Source organism: Pseudopodoces humilis, chromosome 8 (assembly GCF_049639895.1).
Source record: "Pseudopodoces humilis isolate 2021_Gansu_Grassland_sample_001 chromosome 8, ASM4963989v1, whole genome shotgun sequence".
Lineage (NCBI taxonomy): Eukaryota > Metazoa > Chordata > Aves > Passeriformes > Paridae > Pseudopodoces > Pseudopodoces humilis.
In genome coordinates this window covers 6,428,657-6,451,470 of record NC_142207.1, presented here as the reverse complement: position 1 = coordinate 6,451,470, position 22,814 = coordinate 6,428,657, and the positions used below count along the sequence as shown (strand labels likewise).

General features: G+C 36.4%; 1 protein-coding gene across 1 annotated transcript; it reads left to right on the top strand.

The window, feature by feature from the left end:
• The first annotated feature begins 230 nt into the window (after positions 1-230).
• Positions 231-21,519, top strand: ACMSD (aminocarboxymuconate semialdehyde decarboxylase). Its single transcript, XM_005519615.3, has 10 exons — positions 231-358; positions 3,255-3,299; positions 5,999-6,095; positions 9,838-9,887; positions 11,183-11,419; positions 13,504-13,597; positions 15,138-15,233; positions 15,709-15,881; positions 21,050-21,148; positions 21,359-21,519. The coding sequence occupies exons 1-10, from the start codon at positions 302-304 to the stop codon at positions 21,419-21,421; spliced, it is 1,011 nt and encodes a 336-aa protein (XP_005519672.1). The 5' UTR covers positions 231-301; the 3' UTR covers positions 21,422-21,519.
• Positions 21,520-22,814: the final 1,295 nt, after the last annotated feature.

The window sequence follows — 22,814 nt, the reverse complement described above, 5'->3', positions numbered from 1 at the left end:
GATTCTCTGTAAAATAAATCCCTTCACAGTGCCAATATAAACAAGTATTTTCCCTTTGCCCTCGGTCAGCTGCAGTTTATGCATTAACAGGGACTTTCTGCTTGAAGTCTTTGTTCTTCTGGAGAGCCACTCCTCTGGAATTAGGCTCCCTGGTTGGCCACTGTACCTCGTTCTCCTGATAGCAGGTGGATCTGGACAGCAGCCAAAGTTAATAACCTGTGACCCAGGGACAGGAGGGATAGCAGCACTGACACAGAAAACATTAGCATTGAAGGAGTATTTCTCCTCTGGCACTTCAAAAATGAAAATTGATATTCATAGCCACATTCTACCTAAGGAATGGCCTGACCTAAAGAAGGTAATAAAAATTGAGATATTCAGTGCCTTGTTATCAGCAGCCATTTCTACCAATGGGGTTTTTGAAAGAAAAATGAGTGAAGGGTTCTGTGGTAAATATCTCGAGGTTTTTTCAAATTTGGGATTTTTTTCCAACTGTAAAGTATTTGTATTGCACTACTTTGAAAAGCAAGAGTCCAGTCAGAAAGGGATGCAAAACGGGGCCCTGTTCCCCACTTTTTATTTATTCTGAAGAAATTCTTAAAGTTTTCCTTGAGTGTTTTGAGACATAAAATTTCTGGATGATAAGATATAAATTCCACTTTCTTGATAAAAATAGAGCTGTTCTGTTACATTCGTAAATGGTATTCACTTTTGTTTTAAATAAAATAAATAATCAAATAGTAAATGAAATTAATGTTAACTAAGACAAATTCATTCACATCATTATACCCACAGGCATGAAATCATTAACTTCAATGGGAGTGGGGTCACTCTAAGTACAGCTAATTGATGATGATGATTTTACTAATATCTGCTATTTTTTCATTTACTAGAGAGAAGTAATCTATTATATTTAAAATAGAAAATCTCAGCTGTCAGAACACTGAAGCTATAAGTGCATTTCTGTTAACTTATTATTGTTGTTGTTGTTAGTGCTGTTTTTATTATTCAGTGACATAAATTTATTCTTGTCCACAATATTTTTCATGATCCTGTGAAATGTATTTTAGAATGAAAAATGTCATTTAGGTTTTAATGTAATCAATCTGAAAGGGTTTCATAACTATTAGCTTTGCCTTTCTGTGATTTTAAGCAGTCCTGTTTCAGTCAATATTAGAAAGAGAGCAGCTGGGAAATGTAAACAGCATATTAGAAAAAAAGTCATGAGAACACCTGGCATTAAAAACATACATAGGATTATTTCTTCATTAGTCGTGAAAAATAACATCATTATGTACAAAACCTCCTGGAAAAGAATGTTTATTTCCTTGTTTAGCTAGAAAGGTTTTTAAAAATATCTATTTGAACTTCCTATTTGTAATAATAACAGCTCCTGAAGAAAAACACATACACTGGATAATGTAGGTGAGGATACAGATACTTCTAGAATAATTATGTGTGTTTTAAATTGATAGTTTAAATATCCAGACTACAAAGACAGGTTACTTTTGCATGCTTCAGATTTTTTTGTCTTTGCGCAGTAGCTTCATAAAAACGCCTACAGAATTCCTTCATTCTGATGCTATGTGGGGTTTTTTTAAAATTAAATATTTTTGCCTCTAAGTACTTTAAAAGGGCAATAAATTCACTGAGGTAAAATGACCCCAAGAATTCCTTGATGTTCACAGATGTACATCAAGACTAAATTCACTAATGTTAGACACTGTGGGCCAGCATTGCATTTCTTTAAACAGAGATAAAGAGGCAAATACCAATTTTTTAAAATTTGATTTCCACCTGCTAGGTTTTTTTCCCTGTGTTCTGCGCAATTCAATGGTTTATTAACGGGCTCAGAGTAGAAAACAACTCTCAGAATTCCCTGGAGTCCTCTGGAAATTCAAGTCATTAACACAGATCTCTCCACTTCATGCAAGGAAAACCAATGAGGAATCTTAACATGCGCACATTTAGTTAGTGCTAAACTTCTCTTTCTTATTTCCAGCTTTGTAAATACTGGACCTTCAAACTAGAAAATTGTATCGTCAAGATACTGATTTAACAGCCTAGGAAAATATCACAAGTATAAAAAAAATCACAGGAAAAGCAGATATGGACTGTCAATACCTGCAACTAATAGCTGAGGGGAAGAAAGAAAAAAATAAGCTCAAAACCAGACCAGTGAGCTTCTCTATTGCTCCTTCAGTACCCATTTCAGGTACTTGTTTTCTGTTCAGCTTACAATTGCAATTAGCATGGGTCTAGTTTATAGTCCTCATTAGTTGTCATTCATTAAACTTTCCCAAAATTTCAGTATTTTTACATGTGTATAAACCTATAAATGTATACATTTAAATAAAATCTACATAGTTGCACAGTTAAACAGAGCATTCAGCCTCAGTGACTGCATCTGTGGCTGAGGTCAGGAGGTTTGGCTCTTCACACCCACATTAGGAAAGCTCACAGTGGCATCAAGTACTGATTTGATATCACAGGAAATTTGGACTGTGTCCAAATCATTTACACTTCAGTGAAACAAATGCCTGATCTTACTTAGTTTCCTTTTAAATTATTCTTTTTTTGGAGAAATGGGAATTCTGAGCATTGTTTTCACTCAGAGATTTCAAGAGTTCGTTCCTTTCTAGCCGATAGATTATGAAAGTAAAAGGAAATCAGCAGCTTATGTAGGTTTTGCGTTTTTTGTGTGAACAATTCTGAATCTCTCTGGAAGAATCAATGAGCATCTAAGCTTCTCCTTTTTAGCTTCTCTTCCCTGTTTAAATATTAATAGACAAGAGGCTGACCTTCACTCCTGCTGCTGAATCATGGAAGCTGAAAAGTGGAATCAATGCATCCTTGTGCTAATGATTAACTAATCACAGATTGGAAAGTTGTCAGCTCAGTTTTCACACTTCCAGATGTTTAATTTAATATTTTCTGTGTCAAAATTATTTCAGTTAGAACCTCAATGTAGTAAGCAACTTTAAGCATTTTTAAAGCAGTTGTTTGAAAATGTTGAAGTACAAATTAAAATTCCAGCTCTACAAACACCATTAGTCCAGTTCAGCTACACTTCAGCAGTTCTGCTGAAGTCAGGGAGGCTACTGTGGCTCAAAGCTGAGCACATGTGTTTGTCCTCAATGAGGTGTTTTTGTGAGAACTGCAGCTATTATTATTATTATTGTTGTTGTTGTTGTTGTTATTGTTACTACTGAAGAGAACTAACTAACACTGTCTTTCTCTTCTTTCCTCCACAGAGATATGGATATGGTGGATGGGTACAGCTGGATCATCACTGCAAGGTTTGGGCTGTTTGGTGCTCAGAGCTGATCTTGTGTCGTCATCAGGAATAAAAACTCAACAGATCTATAAAGAAATGAAGTGGCAATAAGATTGGCTCTGTCTTTGATACAGATTTCTCTAGAGGTCTATTTTCTATGAAGTAGTATCAGGCCAAGTCCTAATATTCCTCAGCAGAATCTTTTTCCTGAAAGATGAAACTCACCCTCTCTTGTATGAACTAGCATCCATTCTTCTTTATCATCTCATTTCAATACTTGGAATAGCTCTGAGAAAGTCTTTTCCACAAGATAGATCAGGCTAAAGCAGATTACATACAGATTTGGGTTGAGTTAAATGCAGTCATCTGCATTTAACTCAAAGCAAACCCAAAAGGAGCTGGTATTTTAATAAACAAGGACAAGCCACCTGTGGAACCAATGTGGGGGTGGCACAGCTTTTGGGATATGTGGCAGCTGCAGGAAGGAGACAAGGATTGGACACACTTCTAGTGATTTTGTTACAGGTCTGATGCTAAAATTCTGTGCTAAAAATAGTTAGCATAGGAGCTTTGTGGCAAGTCAATAATGGCCTTACATGCTCTGCCGAGAATTCCATCTGGCCTACTTACATCTGGAAATTTTGAATGACAAAAAGTGCATGGCAAAATAAAATCCTGTTCAGACATGTGGAGCTGGGGATGTTAATTCCTAAGATTTAAAAAAACCCAAAGGTTTCCCATATCATTCTCTGAAGAAGCACCAGGGTCAAACTGGAAGGAAATAATTACATGCGTATTTTAAAAGTTCCATTTGGGATGTGACTGAGTAGTTTAGTGATGGGAGAAGTTTAAACGTAGTTTGCTGAACCAAATCAGCTGACTAACGTTAAGCAGGACTTAACATTAAATATCTCTCTCTTAATTTCCACATACATTAATTAAAATGTTAAATATTAGATAATTTTTAGCATGGGACACAGTAGAGAAGAATAGAATAGAATAGAATAGAATAGAATAGAATAGAATAGAATAGAATAGAATAGAATAGAATAGAATAGAATAGAATAGAATAGAATAGAATAGAATAGAATAGAATAGAATAGAATAGTAAGGTCCATCTATTCATATGTGATGAAATGCTTGGTTCTACTCTGCCTTTTTTTCACACCCAAATATTTTTTTGTTAATTGGGCAACCTGCATCAATGTACTACTTCTTAATGTATTTGAGTGTATGGCTCCAGTAAACCTCTCCATCAGGTTGGAAAACAGGTTTTACAAGAACCTGAAGTATTTCACCGGGGGATCAGGACCCTGTAATTGTAGTATTTCAAGTAATTTTCACAACCCATGATACAGCTAACAAGTAACTTGACAGGTTACCAAGGCAGCACACTTAGATTTGTTGAGGAGGGCTTTAAAATATTCATTAGGACAGTATAATTGTGAATGATGTGTGAAGTTAATAACAAATTCAAGGTTAACAACAGTTTGAGTTCTCAGAAGAAGCAGATAGAACCTCCCCCAGTTGAGCACACTAGTAGTAAATATTCTGATTTAACAGGTTTTTTTCTTCTGAAAAATTGACAGGATTGGGGCCTTTGGAGAGAGAAATCCCTTTCTCCAAGGGTCTGAAAGCTGCCTTGCCCTGAGCTCCTGTTTCCTGGGAAGGTGAAGGAATAGCTGCTGTGTTTTCTTGTGTGGGTTTCAGTTTTTACCTACAGATGGAGTGTGTTCCCTGCCCAGTGCATCTGTGCATGACTGCACTTACCCACCCCACAGCATCAGGGGATCTTCTGCCTTTCCATTTACCCCTACAGCAGATTAAAACAACCAAGAAATACTCAGGGCTTGCAGGTGTTGGTAAATTGTATCTCACCCCGTTTGTGCCAACAGAAATCCTGTTGTGTCTGTAGCAGCTGGTGGGTACCCCTAATTGTGACAGACAATTTGCTTAATGTGGTGACACTGTGCCTTTCTTTGAACAATTCACACACAACCAAAGATGAAATTTTAAAAGTTTCCATGGTGATAAAGGAACAGTTTTAAGTTTCATGACTGTGATAACATTTTGAACTTCCTTAGTCTGGAAATTGGTGGCATATGAGAAAGGTTTTACGCTAATTCAGGTCTTGGGTTTATACTTGAGGGATTTTTTTGTTTGGGACTTTTTTCCCAAATTCTTCAATATTTTTTTTTTCATCACAAGGAGAAAACGTAATCTGAGTACACAATAGGTATCCTTTTGTCTCAGTATCACTGGTGATAAAAAAATCACTGGACTGAAATTAACTGTGTTGCAGAATTATTTCTGTAGTTACTGGAATCATTGTGATGCTATTGACTTTAGAAGAACACATCCATACCCAAAGGGAAAATTTAGCACAGATTTAATTAGAGCATTGTTTTGAGGTCAAAATTTGGTTTGAGGATAAACTTTGATTAAGGTACCTGGTACCTTTTCTAAATAAATATAGAGTAATGTACATTGCAAAAGGAAAGGGATTATTTTTATTATTCTGAATAATTAAATCTGAACTATAAATTACTGTCTTACCCATGTCTATTTTAAAAATAGCCTTTGTTTAAAAATACCTACTGAATAGAAATAAAAGATCAAAATTCACTGAATTTCTGTAAGGAGCACAATATACTCAAGAAACTGTAAATTAGCAGGTACTACTTTGTCACATTTATAATGTATGAAAATATCATTTTACAGGGACAGGCAAAGATGATGAAGGATGGGAAGGTTTTTAGAGTTATTCAAGAGAACTGCTGGGATCCAGAAGTACGGATTAAAGAGATGGACCAGTCAGGTACCTCCACAAAGGAATTCAAATCTTGGTGCTTCATTTAGAATAACAACTTCTCTGTCAGTCCATCTGAAAGTGCTTAACAACAATATCAAAAATGAAGGTTTAGCATACTAATTCCTTGGTTTAAATCTGTTGAAAACTATTGGAAACTGGTATGCTTGGTACTCAGAAGGAACCTGTGCCCATAACTTTCCTCGTTCTCAGTAGCAATTTATTCCCCATTAGAATTTATTCATTTTGGTGGGATTTAAGGCACAAAGGAACTCATTGACAAAAGTAAGGATGACTGACCCTGGACTTGAAATGGCACCATACATTCCTGTTAAAATGTTATTCACATAAAGGAGGAGGAATCCCTTTCATTTTTGTTCCAAATATTAAAAATACTCTTTTTACACATAGGATCTCTTGTATGTGTTTCCTTTTCTAATACCTTTTTCCTGTTTAGCCATGTTGCAGCTCTCTTCTGCTTTTGCTGGAGGACTCTGAGCAAGAACTGGTACAATTACTTTGCCAGAAAGGGGAGTTTTCCTCATTTAGAAACTTAACCAGATGCCAAATTTGCAAATTTATTTTCCATCATGTTACATTCAAGCCACTACATAAGGTTTGTAAGATGGAGACTGAGAATGAAGGCAAGATTTTCTAGGCTGATCAATTATTTTTACTAGTTCTTATTAACATTGTAATTCCAAATAACTCTTGTAAGAGAAATATTATCTTACTAAAGATTATTTTTTCTTAGATTGAAGCCTGAATCGGTTTCAGTAGACACAGCTTGAGTATCTTCAGCTTTTCATGAGGAACAAACACCTGAATTGCTTAAAAAGAGCAGATATTGAACAAGTAGCATCTTTATGATTATTGTTTCCTCCTCTCAGGCCTTATCACCCTTGACATGCACATGAAAGAGGTTGCAGCCAGCAGGGAGTTGGTCTCTTCTCCAAGATAACAAGTAATAAACATGAAGAAATTGCCTGAAATTGCACCAGGGGAAGCTTTAGATTGGATATTATGAAAAATTTCTTCACTAAAAGTGTTGTCAAGCCCTGGAACAGCCCTGGTGGAGTCCCCATCCCTAGAGGGATTTAAAGGATGTGTAGATATGGTACCTGGGGACATGGTTCAGTGGTGGGCTTGGTAGAACTGGATTAATGGTTGGAATCAGTGACTTTAGAGGTCTTTTCCAACCTAAATTATTCTGTGATTCTGTGTTAGGAGACACTCTGGGTTATTCCTCTTAGGGAGGTTTAGTGCAACACCTAACTTAGGCTAGCTTGGGAACTCACCAGGTAGTGGGCAATTTATGTAAACACAATTTAGATAATTTTCATCTACCTCATTTTCACCCTGGAAAAGTAGCATTTGAAACTCCAACTGTTAGACATTTAATGGGAACGCCAGAAAGCCTTTGCAAACTCTGAAATAGGCTGCCTTGTCAAAGAGTCACAGAAACATGCCTTGACTAGATTGTAATGTTTCTCTGAGTTAGCTCAGGGATTTTGGGGATTACCAAATCACTCCACTACAGAGTGGATCATAAATAGCCTTTGGGCATCCTTCTCTTTCAGATATTTCCCTCAGCACAAATGGCAAGTTTCTACAAAACAGTTCTGCCCCATATATTTGTTGAAGACAAAGGGAAAACACAGGAGGATTTTTTTTTCCAATTTTTGCAGCAGCTCTCCAGAAAAGAAAATGTATCGTGAAAGCAGCATCACAATATTTCCTGATGAACTAAACAGAGCTCACTTGGTTAATAAAAAATCTAAACCTGTATGTTACAGCACCATCTGGTGACTTGTGCCCTAAAAATGTCCCTTTTTATTACAACACTCCAGAATACAGACAGCAGCCAATTAATTACGTGGGGGAAAAAAATGTGTGGTGTTTTTCATTCTTTCATCCTTACTGCTCAGCTAATGATAGAGAATATGGACCACATTGATTCCTTTTTGGTTTAGAAAGCTGTAGCTACTTAGTTCAAAGACTGCTTTCTCTTACACAGGCTGAGATAGATTATACCCAAAAATTTAACCTTCAAACATGGCATAATTTTGGGACAAAGATGCAAGGAGTCTCCCAGATGAACAAAATCTAGAATCAGTCACTGAAAGGTATTTTAACTCAGAGAGATAACTTCGAGCTTGGCTGTTAAAAGGCTTTGTTTGTGTAACGCCTCAGAAATCTTGCTGGTAATAAGAAATGGTCTCCAGTGGACCAAAGTGACTCAATTAGTTCTCCTAATCATATGCCCTAGGTCTAATTGATGTACATACTTCTGTCTTGATCCATTCAATAAAACAAGCTATCCATGTAACTCAATAAAACAAGCTGTATAAGTAATTAACATCATGGTTCTGTGACACAAATCATCACATCTGAGAAAATATATCAGTTCATCCTAACTGCCTTTCCTTGTTATTTTCTCTTTTGCAAAACCCTCTGAAGAGGGTAAAAAAGTAGAGGCTTTTCTGTGCTGATTCTTCTTCCTAAAGCTAATGTCTACAAACAGTCAGCTTGGAAATGTACTTTAAGGTTTATGTTAAATTTGCTCAGAAGTGTAAAAATGGGTTGAAAACAGATACAAACGTTATTGTGGAAAACATGGAGAATGTTTTCAACAGACTTATCAAGAATCCATATTGATGGATAATCCAGCTTCGATAATTCAGTATTTATGTAATTTTGCAGACCTAATCCTTACCCCTAAACCACTGCTGATGTACATAATATAAATAAGAACTTGTAGCAATCTGAGTCAGCTTCTCCTCTTGTTTCCTACTTAAACTTCTGAGGAGGAGGATAAATCATTTTAATAATTCAAATGTTTTGGCAAGTCATTGTCTTAGAGTTCATTCTCCTAGAGTTTTTTCTGCCATCTTTTGTTTTAGTCATTTTACTACTAACAGCCAAGATAATTTTTTTAAAGCATGACAAGATATGTGCAAAAATATTACAAGCAGACCTAAAAAAACCACCAAAACAGTTTTGCATGTAACTATTTTGTGAATTCCTAATTATTATTTATTGTTTGTTTGTCTGCCAGGTTCATTTTTTTCACTCCTGTCACACACAGTGTTATGGTATAGATTTGTGTTTGAGCAGGAACAAAACAACATGGACTTAATTATTTTTATTTTTAATATCAAAGCTTTTTCTGAAAACAGGCAGATTCTTTTATATTTACAACCTCAGTAGTCCAGACACAAGACGAATGATTCCTAACACAATATAGCTTTGGGAACACTTAGGAAAACATTGTTTAACAAGCATTGTTAACATAATGTTATTTATCTTTGGGCTAATTCATTTATTTATTTAATATATATGACAAATTAACCCCAAAGTATACTTGAGTTACTGTATTCTGTTGGTTTAATGTCAGTTTCATTCATGTGAGAGTAATACTAAATTGCTTTTTTGTTTGTATATGTGCATACTAAATACTTTTAAAATCAAAAAAACTAATTTCACAAATTATCTGGTATGAATATGGCAGTATTTTTTTCTTTCTATTTAGCAAAAATATCCAAATCCCAATAAATTTATACACTATGAGGTTTGTTGCCATGATCCTTAATTTAAGAAAAATAATTTTTCCATGTCACTGTTAAATCTTTCTTATCATTAAAGCTTTTACATTCTGCCTCTCAAACCAAAGTACTTTCTTATTTGTAACATTTTATCAAAAACAGACAACAAAAAAGGAAAGCATTAATATTTTCTTTTTCTTATTCAGGAGTCACCGTCCAAGTCCTGTCCACAGTCCCTGTAATGTTCAGCTACTGGGTAGGTTCCACTTAACATATTTTGTAATTCATATGTGGCAACATCTTTAAATGCAAAAGCATCTTCCTACAAATTGATGTAGTCACTAGAATTGTTCTGCTGTGAAAACAAAAAGGCAAAAAAAGAAAGTAGTGCAGGTATGAGAAGACGTCTGCAGGATGTCCTGACAAAGCTCCACACTGGAGCACACACAGTGAGAAAAGATGAAACAACTGAATTTCTTCTTGGGGCCTTATGAGAGCAGCTGGAAACGGTGAAAAAAAATATGTACAACATGAATCCATGGTTAGCAGGCAGATAGATACATACACATTCTATGAAAGCTAGACATCAACCAGTATTTTCTCAGGAAAAAAAAAATACATAAAAGATATATTTGTGGCCTTGTCCCACTTTCTTTTTAATGTGGCATGGGACTCATTAACCTAGCATGCTTTGAATCTTAAAATTCAGGAGCAAATTTAAGTTTCTATGTTCCCCACATGGTGATCTTGAATGCTTCAAAGAAATAAAGATAAGCTGAGGAGATAAATCACAGCAAAATGCTGTTCTAAATACATTCTGAACGTGACTATTAAGCAACGTGTACAGGTCAAGATGTTTATATGTAAATGGATTTGTGCATTAAAAACCATTGTGTTAAGCCCATATATAAGAAATATCATTGATATTCAGAATTTCTTGATAGTAACATCTCTTCAAAATTTTATTCTGGTATCTAAGGGAATATTTTCCATTAAATATGTATTGGGGGGGTGGAAACTGATTGATTGTATGAATATTGCACTTTCTTATTAGAATTATGGATGTTATCTACTTCTAAATGTTAGAGAAGTTTGCCCAAGCTATCTCTGTAGAATTCATATGCTCCAGCATCTCACATTTCTTATTTTTATTTCTTCAGCTCCAGTAATAGGAGAGTAAATATTCATTGCTATGTATAAAAATTATATACTGAGGTTTTTGCATTGGTAAAAAAAACAGGGGACTGCTTTACACAAAAGACCAGATACTTATGTGCATCAGCAACCTGGGCTTTATTACACTCATCCTCAGCAGTAAAGGCAACAGCAGTTGATAAAATATTCAAGAGAAGAAGCAGAACTGCACCCAGAGGTTTTAAAGCGAGGCAGAATTTAGCCTTACTGTTTTCCAAGTATTCAGAACTGCAAAGCAAATTTGGGTCCAAACCTTGTCTATCAGTTGTTTGCAATGACATTTATCCAATAACTTCCAAAGGTGATAGCATTTGAGAACTATATTTAAATGTACTGTTCTGCTTCGTATCTTACCAGGCCAAACCTCAGGATACTTTAGATCTCGCTCAGATATTAAATAATGACTTAGCTGCTACGGTAAGAAAGTACCCCAAGCGGTTTATTGGGCTGGGCACGTTACCTCTGCAAGCTCCAGACCTGGCAGTGAAGGAAATGCATCGCTGTGTGAATGAACTTGGATTTCCTGGAGTGCAGATAGGATCTCATGTCAATGAGTGGGACCTGAATGCCCCAGAGCTGCACGCTATTTACGCTGTGAGTAGCTGTTGCTTTCCTTCTTTGGGGGAATACTGTGATATGGAAATCTGTCTAAAAGTATCTTAGAGCACATTCAGTCATCATCTGAACCTTCTAGTCTACCTAGTGATCAGAGAGACTCAGCTTTAATTGTAAATGATAATTCTTTCTTTATAGGATATAATGGCAATAATACAATAAATTCTGAAACATATTTTATAACAATGAATAAAAAAAATTGTTTTATTATACAAGTTCTCACTGTAGATCTGCCTTCTTAATTTGTGAGGATAAGTGCAATATCAAATACATTCTGCACTGTTTGCATTTGAGTTCAAGTTACTGTATCCAATTCTATTGAAATAATTGATAAAACTCCCTGAGATTATCAGATGCCTACAGCATCAAAGTACCACACACAACTATGTAAACAGGACCAAAATTTCCAAACTGAATGTATTGATTATCAAATGAATTAATAGATAGCATTTCTTAAATAGTCTGAGGTCCAGATGAGGGTGGTCATTTGTCTAAATTAGGGGTTTAATCAATGTCCATTCTGAATCTGTTTCTCAAGTTATTAGAGCTGTCATCTCAGAATTGATTCACAGAGGTTATTTTGCAGGATGCTCAATTTATTTCAAAGCTCTGTTGGTGCAGCAGCTGGACTATTTGTTTTTATGGCCATATACAGTCAGGTATCCACATCTGTTCTTGGAGATGCTCACATTTATGGAATCACAGCACGGCTGAGGTTGGGAGGGGCCTCTGGGGGCCACCTGAACTAACCCCCTGCTCAAGCAGAGTCACCTACAGCCAGATCCCAGGACCATGCCCAGGTGGCTTTTAAATATCTCCAAGGATGGAAACTCCACAATCCTCTGGGCAACCTGATGTTTCCTGATCTCCACTGAATCTTCTCTCCTCGGGGCCAAACAGTCCCAGTTCTCTCAGCATTTCCTCACAGGAGAGATGCTCAGTCCTTTCATTATCTTGGAATTCTCTCCAGTTTGGAACTCTCCAACTCCGTGTCTCTCTGTTACTGAGATCCCTCTCTTGTTCTGGGATCTCTCTCTTATACTGAACATCCTTCAGCTTGTGTTTCACACACGTAGGAAGTAACCCCTTTCATTTTTAGAAACATTTCTGGATAATACAGATTATGAAATTAAGCCATATTGGAAAACAAACTTTGCCAAACTACCAGGCCAGTTATTGAACTGCTATTTTTAGTTTACAAATGTAGATGGCAATTATTCTCCACTATCCAAAAGTTGCAGCTTTTATTTATGCATGTATGGGTAAATAAACCAAAATTTTTCAAATGTGTGATAATCTCCTTAGCAACAAGAGCATGTCCAGAAATACATCTGACAAAATGAAGCTGTTAAATCCTAGTTAAGCATATGAATGACTCTAATGACTGTGTATTCAAATTTAAGCACACAGTTAAATTACACAGAGTCAGTATCCAACACTAGTCTTCTGTTTTCCTTTCCAAAGATGTCAGTAGTTTTGGAGAAATTACCATACTTGTGTAGAGGTAGATTATTGATCAGAATACAACCAGATTTTGAACTCTTAGGAAGAATTAGGAATATTTTTAAATTCTTTTAAGCCGGACAGAGGGCCAAAGGACACAAATGTAGTGCAACTCAATAAAAATTTCTGAATGCAGCTGGAAAACCATCCTCAAATGATTCTATAAGACATAATGGGAATTCATTCTTATATTTTTAATGAAACTAAATGAATGTTTGCTTGAACTGAGTTTCATACTACAGGATGGCTGAAAAACATAGCTGGAAAAGCATTTTTATACTGCATTATTCTGAGAAACACTTGGTTCACTAAAGAGATGTTATCATCTAGGCTTCCAGTCCTGTAGTCACAGGAAGAGCTGTGAAGATGGTTGAGGACTTCAGAATACGGCTCAGAGGAGTAAATACAGCCAGCTATTGCATATAGTTCTTACCTGTTTCATTTTCATTACTAGTGCTACTGCTCAGTACAGATTTGCAGGTCTTTGAAAAGCATGACTAAGATCTAAGATGCATTTTGCTATGATTAATCAAGATTTAGACTTTTTCTTTTTGCTGCAGGCCGCTGAGAAATTAAATTGCTGTCTCTTTGTGCATCCCTGGGACATGCAGATAGATGGGAGGATGTCCAAATATTGGTTTCCCTGGCTAATAGGTAAGTGTATATTTACTGTGCTTAACCTACATTTATGAACTGGATTATGCCCAGGAGATTGTTGCCAAATAAAGTAAAAGTACAGAAAAAATAACATCATTTTTCTGTCAAACTTTCGTTTTTTTTTAGTATTAAGATTAAGACTATTGTGTAAACTCAGCAGTCATTTGTTTCTAAGATTGTTTAGTATTTCTTTTAAATACTTGGAATTAAAATTATTCAGACTAGCAACACAATATACAATTCTTTTTTGCCCTAAATACAAAGAGCAGATAACAAGGGAGAAGTGAATCATGTCGGAAATAAGCTCCTCAAAAATAAAGGAGTAAATGAAAGAGTAAGCCAAATCAAACATTTCCTAGAATTTATTGGGTTATTTCTTAGAAACAGCTTGATCAGAGAGGAAATAAATCTAACTTTACATCAGCTGTAGCTGAAACAATATGTACTTTGAAGGCTCTCAGTAGATGTAGGATATTATCTAGTTTCCATTTTTTCCCTGTTTTATGGGTAAATCATAACACTGAATAACAGGAACAGGGTTTTTCTGCTCTCCCAGAGCTGTTTAGACCTGATTCTACCCTCATGTATTTTGTTCTGCACTGGTTTATTTTGCATGGTTTTGCACTGCCACCAGTTCTGAAAAACATATACAACATTCATCTACTACACGTTCTGCTTGGAAAATCTTCCTGTCCCAAACACCAGTGCATTATCTTAAAACAATGTCAGTTAATCTTAATCAGAGCAGGCTCAACAACACAGATCTAAGAAGAAAATAAAATTATTGCATTTACTTAACAAAGCATAAATAGAATATTTTCCTACTAAGCCTAATAAGGTTTTGCATCTGAGCACATGGTGAAACATTAATGAAACATAACATTTTGAGATGGATAGGTGTTGTTTCCCCCATAAATGAGAGTAACTCCATTCCTAATTTCAAGCTGGATGTCTAAAGTTGGATGTTTAAAATGGCATGATATTCTAAATATGTTGGGTGTGATCAGAAGCTGAAGCTTGCTGTAAGAACCTAAATTCCTGCTCTGTGCATCCAACTCAGCCAGGAGCAAAGAGAGAGACAAGTTAGTTCTAAACTGTAGGATCTGGCATCCTGTCATAACCAAACCCCAAATCTGTGCTGGAATATCAATCTACGTATCTGCCCCACTTTCCACACAAAAGAAACCCACAAGCAGATGTGAGACGACACCCTGGCATATTCCAGATTTGTCTTTGAGCAAGGATAATGGGAATCAGGCCTGTACTTGATATTTCAGGACATACCCAGCCTGTCTACCATCTGTCTTAGTAGTATGGAGTAAAAACTGGACTGAGAATTCAGAAGATTTCAGTTAATTAGAGTTCAGCTCTGTGTCCCTCCAGTAGAAAAAACGCATGACCTTCGGCAGCTGTCCTGCAACTATTACTTTTTCAGTTGGCTCAAGGCTAATGGAAGAAAACTAAAATAACATTTCAAAATCAAATAGGAAGTTTAAAAAGTAAAGCTCTTATAAAATTAAGTCATTTTTCTTCTTAGGCATGCCAACAGAAACAACCATGGCTATTTGCTCCATGATTATGGGAGGAGTTTTTGAAAAATTCCCTAAGCTGAAAGTTTGCTTTGCACATGGAGGTGAGTAGTGTACCATGTGAAACTCCTGTTCTTTGGCTGAGCATGGCACAGTTGTATTTTCTAGTATCGCAGGTAATGGGGCCACCACATGAAGCCTGCCACCAACTGAGCACTGTCACCCCAAAGAAGACAGTCTCACAGATCATAACAGGGCTTTTATGAACGCTCTCCAGCCTGCAGGGTTTGAACTGCTACAACAGCCTTTAAGGGAAACAGAAAGGAAGGGGAGGCAGCAAGTGGTTTAAGGAAAGGGACAGGGAAGCAGCAGGAGGAATTTGGGCATCACAGCAGTGAAGAAGTGAGAAAAACAGAGAAAGGGGCTAATGAAGGTAAAGGAATAAAAACCACTGGTGCAGAGCACTTTCATTGTAAAGAGCTGACAGGAAAACTTACGGATCTTTGGTGATAAGGTGGCTTTTTTCCCCTCTTACATATTTTTAGCTTATTAAAAGTTATTAAAAATTCCTTCTTGCAGGTGGAGCTTTTCCATACACAGTGGGTCGAATCTCCCATGGATTCAATGTGCGCCCTGATTTGTGTGCCATGGATAATAAGGTGGATCCAAGAAAATACCTTGGCTCATTTTACACAGACTCTCTTGTCCACGACCGTGGGGCACTAAGGCTGCTAACAAGTGTGGTTGGAGAGGTGAGTTTTAGTGCTTCCAGAAGTGGGTGAGTCATTCTTCAGGTAATTTTCCAGGAAACAGAAAAAGGAGAAGAGAAGAAGAAAGCAGGAAGAAGACAATGTCACACAGTGAAATAAATTGATGGGCTTCTGCCATGTTGATAATGCTTTTACTGCATGGATTAATTGAAATGGGTTTAATCCAGGAAATCATGCACTGTCAACCTTAGTTCCATCCTTCTCTAAGCTTGTTCAGGGTGGGACTTCAAGCAAAGACTGCTTCAATTTGGAGGCCTTTTTTCAAATGGCTTAATTTTCAAATTAAAGTGCATGCTTGAAGAAATCAAATTGTATTTCCACTAGGGAAGTTATAGACAGAAAAAGAGAAATCAGTAATAAGTAAAGTTTTTGTGAGTATCTCAGAGAAACAATGAATCATTATGGGTTTGCAGAAGTATTTTAGTTGTTTGTAAAGAAATCTTTGTAGTTTAGCAAACCATTTAAATGAGGTACAGCATGGGACAGAAATACCCTAAAACATTCAAATAATCCCTTCTCATTTAGTAAATGCTCAGTAAAGGATTGAGGATGGCATCTCTCATGCCAGCTTCCAGTGGATCACTGCAAATCAGCTAGATACTTGTCTTTGTACCTTGATTTCTGCACCTCACAGAGTGTGTGCAGCCAGAGGCAGATACCTACCAGATGTCAAATCAGAAATGCAAGCTCTGACAGAGATTTTCTTGTCTCAACTGCTGCAGTCCTGTTTCCTGTACATCAGTGTCTAGGCGTACATGGTATGGGGCTTTTGCTGTCATCAGGGCCTCCTATGTGACCAAAGTTCACAAACACCACTCAGCTGATTGGGTTTTTTCTACAAAAAAAAGGATCTGTTGATTTCCCATTACCCTCTCTAATATTCTGAACAGGTCACTGCAATAAATCTGCTCTAGAACTGGTACAGAAGTGACTTGCCTAGGCCAGACAAAAATAGCAATGCAGCACTATTTCTTTCTTTATTATGGTACTCTGAGCTCAGGTATCACACTTTAAAATCGGTGGGTTTTCAGTTCGTGCTGCACAGGAAGTCTGTAGCTTTGTGATTGGACTTGTGCCTGCATGTTCCCTGCAGGACTTGTGCCTTTTAGGAAAATTTTGCATTTGAAGATTCATGGAAAATTAAATCATGTGACAGCACAGCTACAGCTTGAAACAATAGTATGGGAACTTTTGTGAAGTGTGTATGTTTGTACAATACAATAACCTGCAGCTCTAAGGAGTGGAGACAATATCTTTCTTGTTAAACCCACCCTGAACCAAAAATAGATTTATGGAAGAAGCCCCATAAAATGTGGCCAAAATCCTGCCCTGGAGCCTCTTTCCGTTAGAAAGAACTAAGATAAAAGCCAGGTCAATTTACTCAAGAAAGATCTGCTAATAAGTTGTTAGTACTGGAAAGTTCTGATAACATCAGTGGGTATTAACTCGGGTGGCATTTGCCATCTCTGTGCCAGGGATTAATTTTGAGCACCAGATGGGTTACTAATAAAATACTAGGGTTCCTGCCCAACACTGATTTCTTTTAAATTCTGTTACCAACCTCTAAATAGCAAATGTATCATGGTCCACACCTCAGTAGTTTTTGATAGGCATTATCTTTTGAAACTGTAGCTTAGAATAAGCAAGTGGCTTTAAGGTGTTTTTTACAATAGATTTTAAAATTTTACTCTGTGTGATGTGCGCATCCATTTTACAAGACACCTAAAGGCTTATGGAGTAACAGATCAATACTTGCCTCTGTTACCTCCTTTTCTGATAAATCTCCCCAAATCCAGACCATGTTCATTCTAAGTATATTTTTGTTCCATGTGCAATTCTAGTACACAGGATGAGTCTAGTTCTTGAATTTTAAATTGGCAGTGCAGGGAGAAAAGGTCACTTGTTTGTTCCCTTTTTACCCATCTTAAAATGTTGGGAGACATGTATTGCCATTGTTAGAAAGACCTTGGTAAATTAACAGCTGTGTGACTCAGCCTGCATGGAACCACAGATTCTTTTTGTGATCTGAATCTGTTAAGCTGAACTGTAGATGTTGAGAGCAAAGCAGCAAAAAAGGGAAAAACAGAAAGCACAATAGGATGCTGAATCCATTGCTGAAGAATTGAAGTTTTTTTCTGACTGAACTTGTGTAGCACACGAGTCTCAGGGCACTTCTGCTTCAGAGTCAGCTTTGCATCTCAAGGCTGCTCTAAACTATTGTTATTTTGGAAAAGCTTCTGTCTTTGAACCACACTTTAATTTCTCTACTTTTCATCTTAAGAAGCTGCACATAGACTCTGGTCCTTAGTTGTGATTAGTCTTTGCAACTAGAATTTAGTTCTTTGAGGAGAGAGAGATTATGGACTGTAATTTGATAATCTAAAAGTTACTCAGCATTAGCCTCTCTGATATCTTATTTTGTCAACAGACTTTTAAAATGAAGAGTCTTAACACAATATAAATTTGGCCACACAGGATATTGGTGTCTTCTTTAATTCTCCTCTGAGTATTTTGAGCCCAAACAATGTGACCTCTGGTGCAATCCTAGTGCTGAAAAGTCATGAGTCAGATACCAAAAACATAAATGTTTTTTACTCTCAGGAGAAACTTCTTTCTCTTTTCAGCAGCCTAAGGCATTTTGTCCTTGAAAACAAAAACATTCACATCATGATTTCAAACTTTATTTTATAACCATGAAGATTAAAAAGTTCCCTGTTTTTCTGAGGAAAGTTGACATTCTCACATAACACCCTTCCATGAGTCAAACACTTAAAGAAACACCAAATACCTCAGCGCTTTCAGTGCAGTCACATGTTGGCAGAGTAACACATAAAGATTAATAAATGCTGGGCTAAAAACAATGTGATGGAGTCTTGAGGCTGACACTATAACTTTGTGAGCTGGAGGTTTGAAATAGGCCAGCTCTCCAGAGAACAGCTCAGAGCTGTGCAGGAAGGGCATCAGTGTGAGTGAAGATGTGCTTGGACACGGCTTTGGGTCCCTGGGGAGCAGCCACTGCCTGGCACCAGCCTGCGGCGTGCTGGCCTTGAGCTGATCAATGTTAAAATCCACTGACAGCTGTGATGAGTCGTGTCCATTTAATCTCATCCCTTCTTAGTTTGGGGTGCAAGTTAATTGGGGATGGAAGCAGAAATACACATTTCTGAGGAAGAATTGTGTAAGAGTATAGAATCGCTGCAGTCCTCTCCCCCCGTGATGAGGTAGCATGAGGTGAATACAAGTAAACACAAAATCCCCAATGTTGCTGGCTATAAAAAGTGAAGAACTGGGTTGACATGGGATTAAATGATTCAGTGCATCTCTTCAAAAACTTCCCCATGGTGATTCCTCCAGAGCCATCATGCAAAGGCAAAGCATTCTCTGGCCAGAAGTTGGAGCTGAACTGACCTATAGCGTTCTGGACTTTTTTCCAGGTGAATCATGGTAGTAGGAAAGAAGGAAAAATTCAAAGCAAATTATTTTTTTTCTTTATGGAAAAGGATGGAGTCCTGCTAAAAGCTTTTTGAGATTCATTTTCATATTTGAGTCGTTATTACTGTGAAAAAAGTTGTGCTGAGAAGCAGGGTCCACTGAAGTTAATCATTAGCCCCATGTACCTCTCTAATAGGACAGATGTGCTAATTAAGGAATCGACCTCCAAGTCTTCTAAGGAAAATGGACTTTGTTGATATGGTTTGGAATAATATAACAGTACTTCCCTTATGCTAGGAGCATTATTCATCTGCAGAGGCTTCACAGCACTCCTCTGAAGCTGGCTGCTAAAGACGGATCTTGCAACACCCATTTTATAGATGGGTACAAACCAAGCTCAAAGGGTACAAATGAACAGCCTGAGATCACTGAGAGCACAGCAAGAATGCTGCTTCTAAATTTTTCTTACTGATTTACAGCTCTTAATTTTACTACTAATGAATAGATCCCATGATTGGCTGTGAAATACTTTCAAATAGAGGGAAAAGATATATCTACACAGAAATGAAAAGAAAAATATATATTATTCCAGTGAGGATGTGGGATTTCTTTCTTGTTTAATATACAGGAGATGGAAATAAGAATATACAAACCTTCCTCTTGTACATGACTTTCCATAATAAACAGGGGTTTCTATTCTATGTTTCTGTATAAATTCTGTTTCCTTCTCTTTTACTTAGAAATCCATTCTCTCGTATAAACCTGGTATGTTTTTAGTTGGGTTTATTTAAAATAAAATAAATAATAAAAATAATTTGTTTTTCTTATCCGAATAAAGCATCTTGGTATTTAATTGAATATTATAAATAAAAAAATATATATTTAACTGCTTCAAAGTGCACACTTCCAAATCTATTTTGTTTAGTCTATGCTCAGAACTGGATTTTTTAGACAAAGGGTATAAATTTTCCTATGTTAATCTTATGTTAATTCTTCTATAATAAATTAGAACACAGGACAGAACATAGGAGAGAACAATAGAATGCGTCTCTTCTGTTTAGATTTTGGGTGAAGGTTTCTTTCAGAGACTTTTGGGTGACATCTAGTGGAGATTAAAAAAATTTTAAAAAGCATTTGACGGGTAAGAAAAAGAAACCATTTCAGAAAATAAGTGAATGGTGTTTTCTTCACCCTATTTCAGTACTGAACTCTGGTAACAGAGTTCAAACATTATAACAAGTTCTAACTATGTTTTATTCACCCAAGCAATAGACACTCATGCCACAGACCTGGGATTTGTATTTTCAACTTTCTTCTTATCAGAATTAAAATACTATAACTTCAGTTAGACACCACAAAAATGATTACTAAATAACCTACACTTTTTTCCAAATAAAATTTATCCAAAAAACTCTTGAGTCATTGTTTTCGAGGTTTGTTCTTTTCCTAGGGGAAGTTACAATCTTCATACTCACTTTCACAATTAATCAGTCCAATATATACATCTAATTTCTTGTACTTCATTATACATTCCAGAAAGTACATGCCCTACTGTTTAACATTAAGTAAAAATAAATTTAAAATCTAAAAAAATTAAAATTTACAAGTTCCAAATATAATATTAATGTTACTATAATATTGTCTCACATTATATCAATATTATTTAAATTCTATTGTTTAATGTTACTACAAAATGTACAATTTTTTTTTATTACCAGGACAAAGTTATTTTGGGGACAGATTACCCTTTTCCACTTGGGGAACTGGAACCTGGAAAATTGATTGATTCAATGGATGATTTTGACCATAAACTGAAGGTATGATTTTTACATTTGAGGGGTTTTCCCTCCTTTTTAAGTCTCTGTTTGAGACGAACCACTGAAAAATCAGTGTAGTACACTGATTTCTGCAAAGACTGGAAGAGGCCCTTCGATTTCTTTGCAGTAGCCCTTTTTAAAGCACAAGTAAAAGCATTTGAGTTAAATATGAGCTAAGCACAAACATATATATGTGTTTTGTTTTTACAGGATAAACTCAAGGCTGGAAATGCTCTGGAATTTCTGGGTCTTAGCAGAAAACAATTTGAATAATTATGAAGTATTAAAGCAGGTTAACTTCAGAAATAATATCCTTATATTTCCATTGGCATGTGCAATTGTACTCATGAAAAATAAAATTGACAATTATCTGACAGTATCCTGTTATTTCCAAAACAAAAGCAAGGGTACTGGAAATGAGTACGCATAGGTATTGCCTGAGGATTTAGGCTGTTTGTAAACAATTCTGAAATCCCTGCTTTCATAATAAAGGAGAGATTTCATCTTTTACAGTTGTAATAAGAATCTCTGAATTATAATAAATGCCATGTTATTAGGACTTGATTCTCAGGAAGGAAAGAGCAGAGAAAATTATGTACCTACTACATTTCTGTCTTTGTTACGATGGACAAACAGAATTTGAAAGAATATTAAAACAGAATTTAAACAATGTTGATGCCCAATAAAAGGCACCATTTGCTTTTATCCACTGGTAGAAAAAGCAGCACACCACACTCAGCTCAGCACTGCAGGTGCACTTGTGCTTTGTCAATGTTGTGACAGGATGGAAAAGGTCTGTGTGGGGACTTTACATTTTAGCTGCCACCTACACCACTGGAACTTATTAATCAGAAACAATTTGAACAATATGGTTGTAGTGCAGAAATAATGTGTTTATGTGGGTAATACATGGTGTGCCATTGTCACTAGTAATAAATACCAGTGTTTGGCAATAGTGTGGGTTAATGTTCTGTTCCTTACAAAATGCTTACTAAAAGTAAGGATTTAAAGTATACTTTAAATGCTGAAGTGATAATGCTCCACCTAGCTTGAGTCCTGCTACAGGAATGGAAAGATGCTTTGCTTTATAGACAATTGATTGAATCAGGTTTTCATTATTATCCAGTGAGTGCACAGGCATCCTACCCCCAAGAGAATTTTGTAGCAGTCAGAAAAATGCAGATTAGCACTTACAGACCCTGTTCTCATGGGAACATTGGCTGGCTATGTGTGGTGTCACCATTCTTCTGCTCACTCGTGGAATGTTCCAGGCAAAACAGTATTAGACAGAAGTTGTTTTTAGCTCTGGCCATAGCTGTCGCAGACTGAACCTGAAGGATGTTGAACATCAGCAGTTCCTGCTGATCCCAGCCTCCATTGGACAGCAAAGAAAGCTCTGTCCTTCTTTATGGTGTCAAACTCACAAAAAAAAAAAAAAAAAAAAAGTGGCTTGTGAAGTAGTTGGAGCTGAAGTAGTCAGCAGCTCAGAGGTTTAGAATACCAAGTTTTTATGCAAGAGAGAAAGAAGAGCCAGGAAACAGCTCGAACAATATTTATTGTCCTCAGGTTCACGAGACTTCTGTTGACATTTTTTATTTAAATATCCACATGCAGGCATTGAGTTTTCAGCATGTATGATTTTTCAACCAGATTGTTTTAATTACAT

Coding starts and splice junctions, on each gene's coding strand:
- ACMSD (XM_005519615.3), top strand. CDS start 302: ATGAAAATTGATATTCATAGCCACATTCTACCTAAGGAATGGCCTGAC. Junction 9,888..11,182: donor CTGTAATGTTCAGCTACTGG/GTAGGTTCCACT, acceptor GTATCTTACCAG/GCCAAACCTCAGGATACTTT. Junction 11,420..13,503: donor AGCTGCACGCTATTTACGCT/GTGAGTAGCTGT, acceptor TTTTTGCTGCAG/GCCGCTGAGAAATTAAATTG.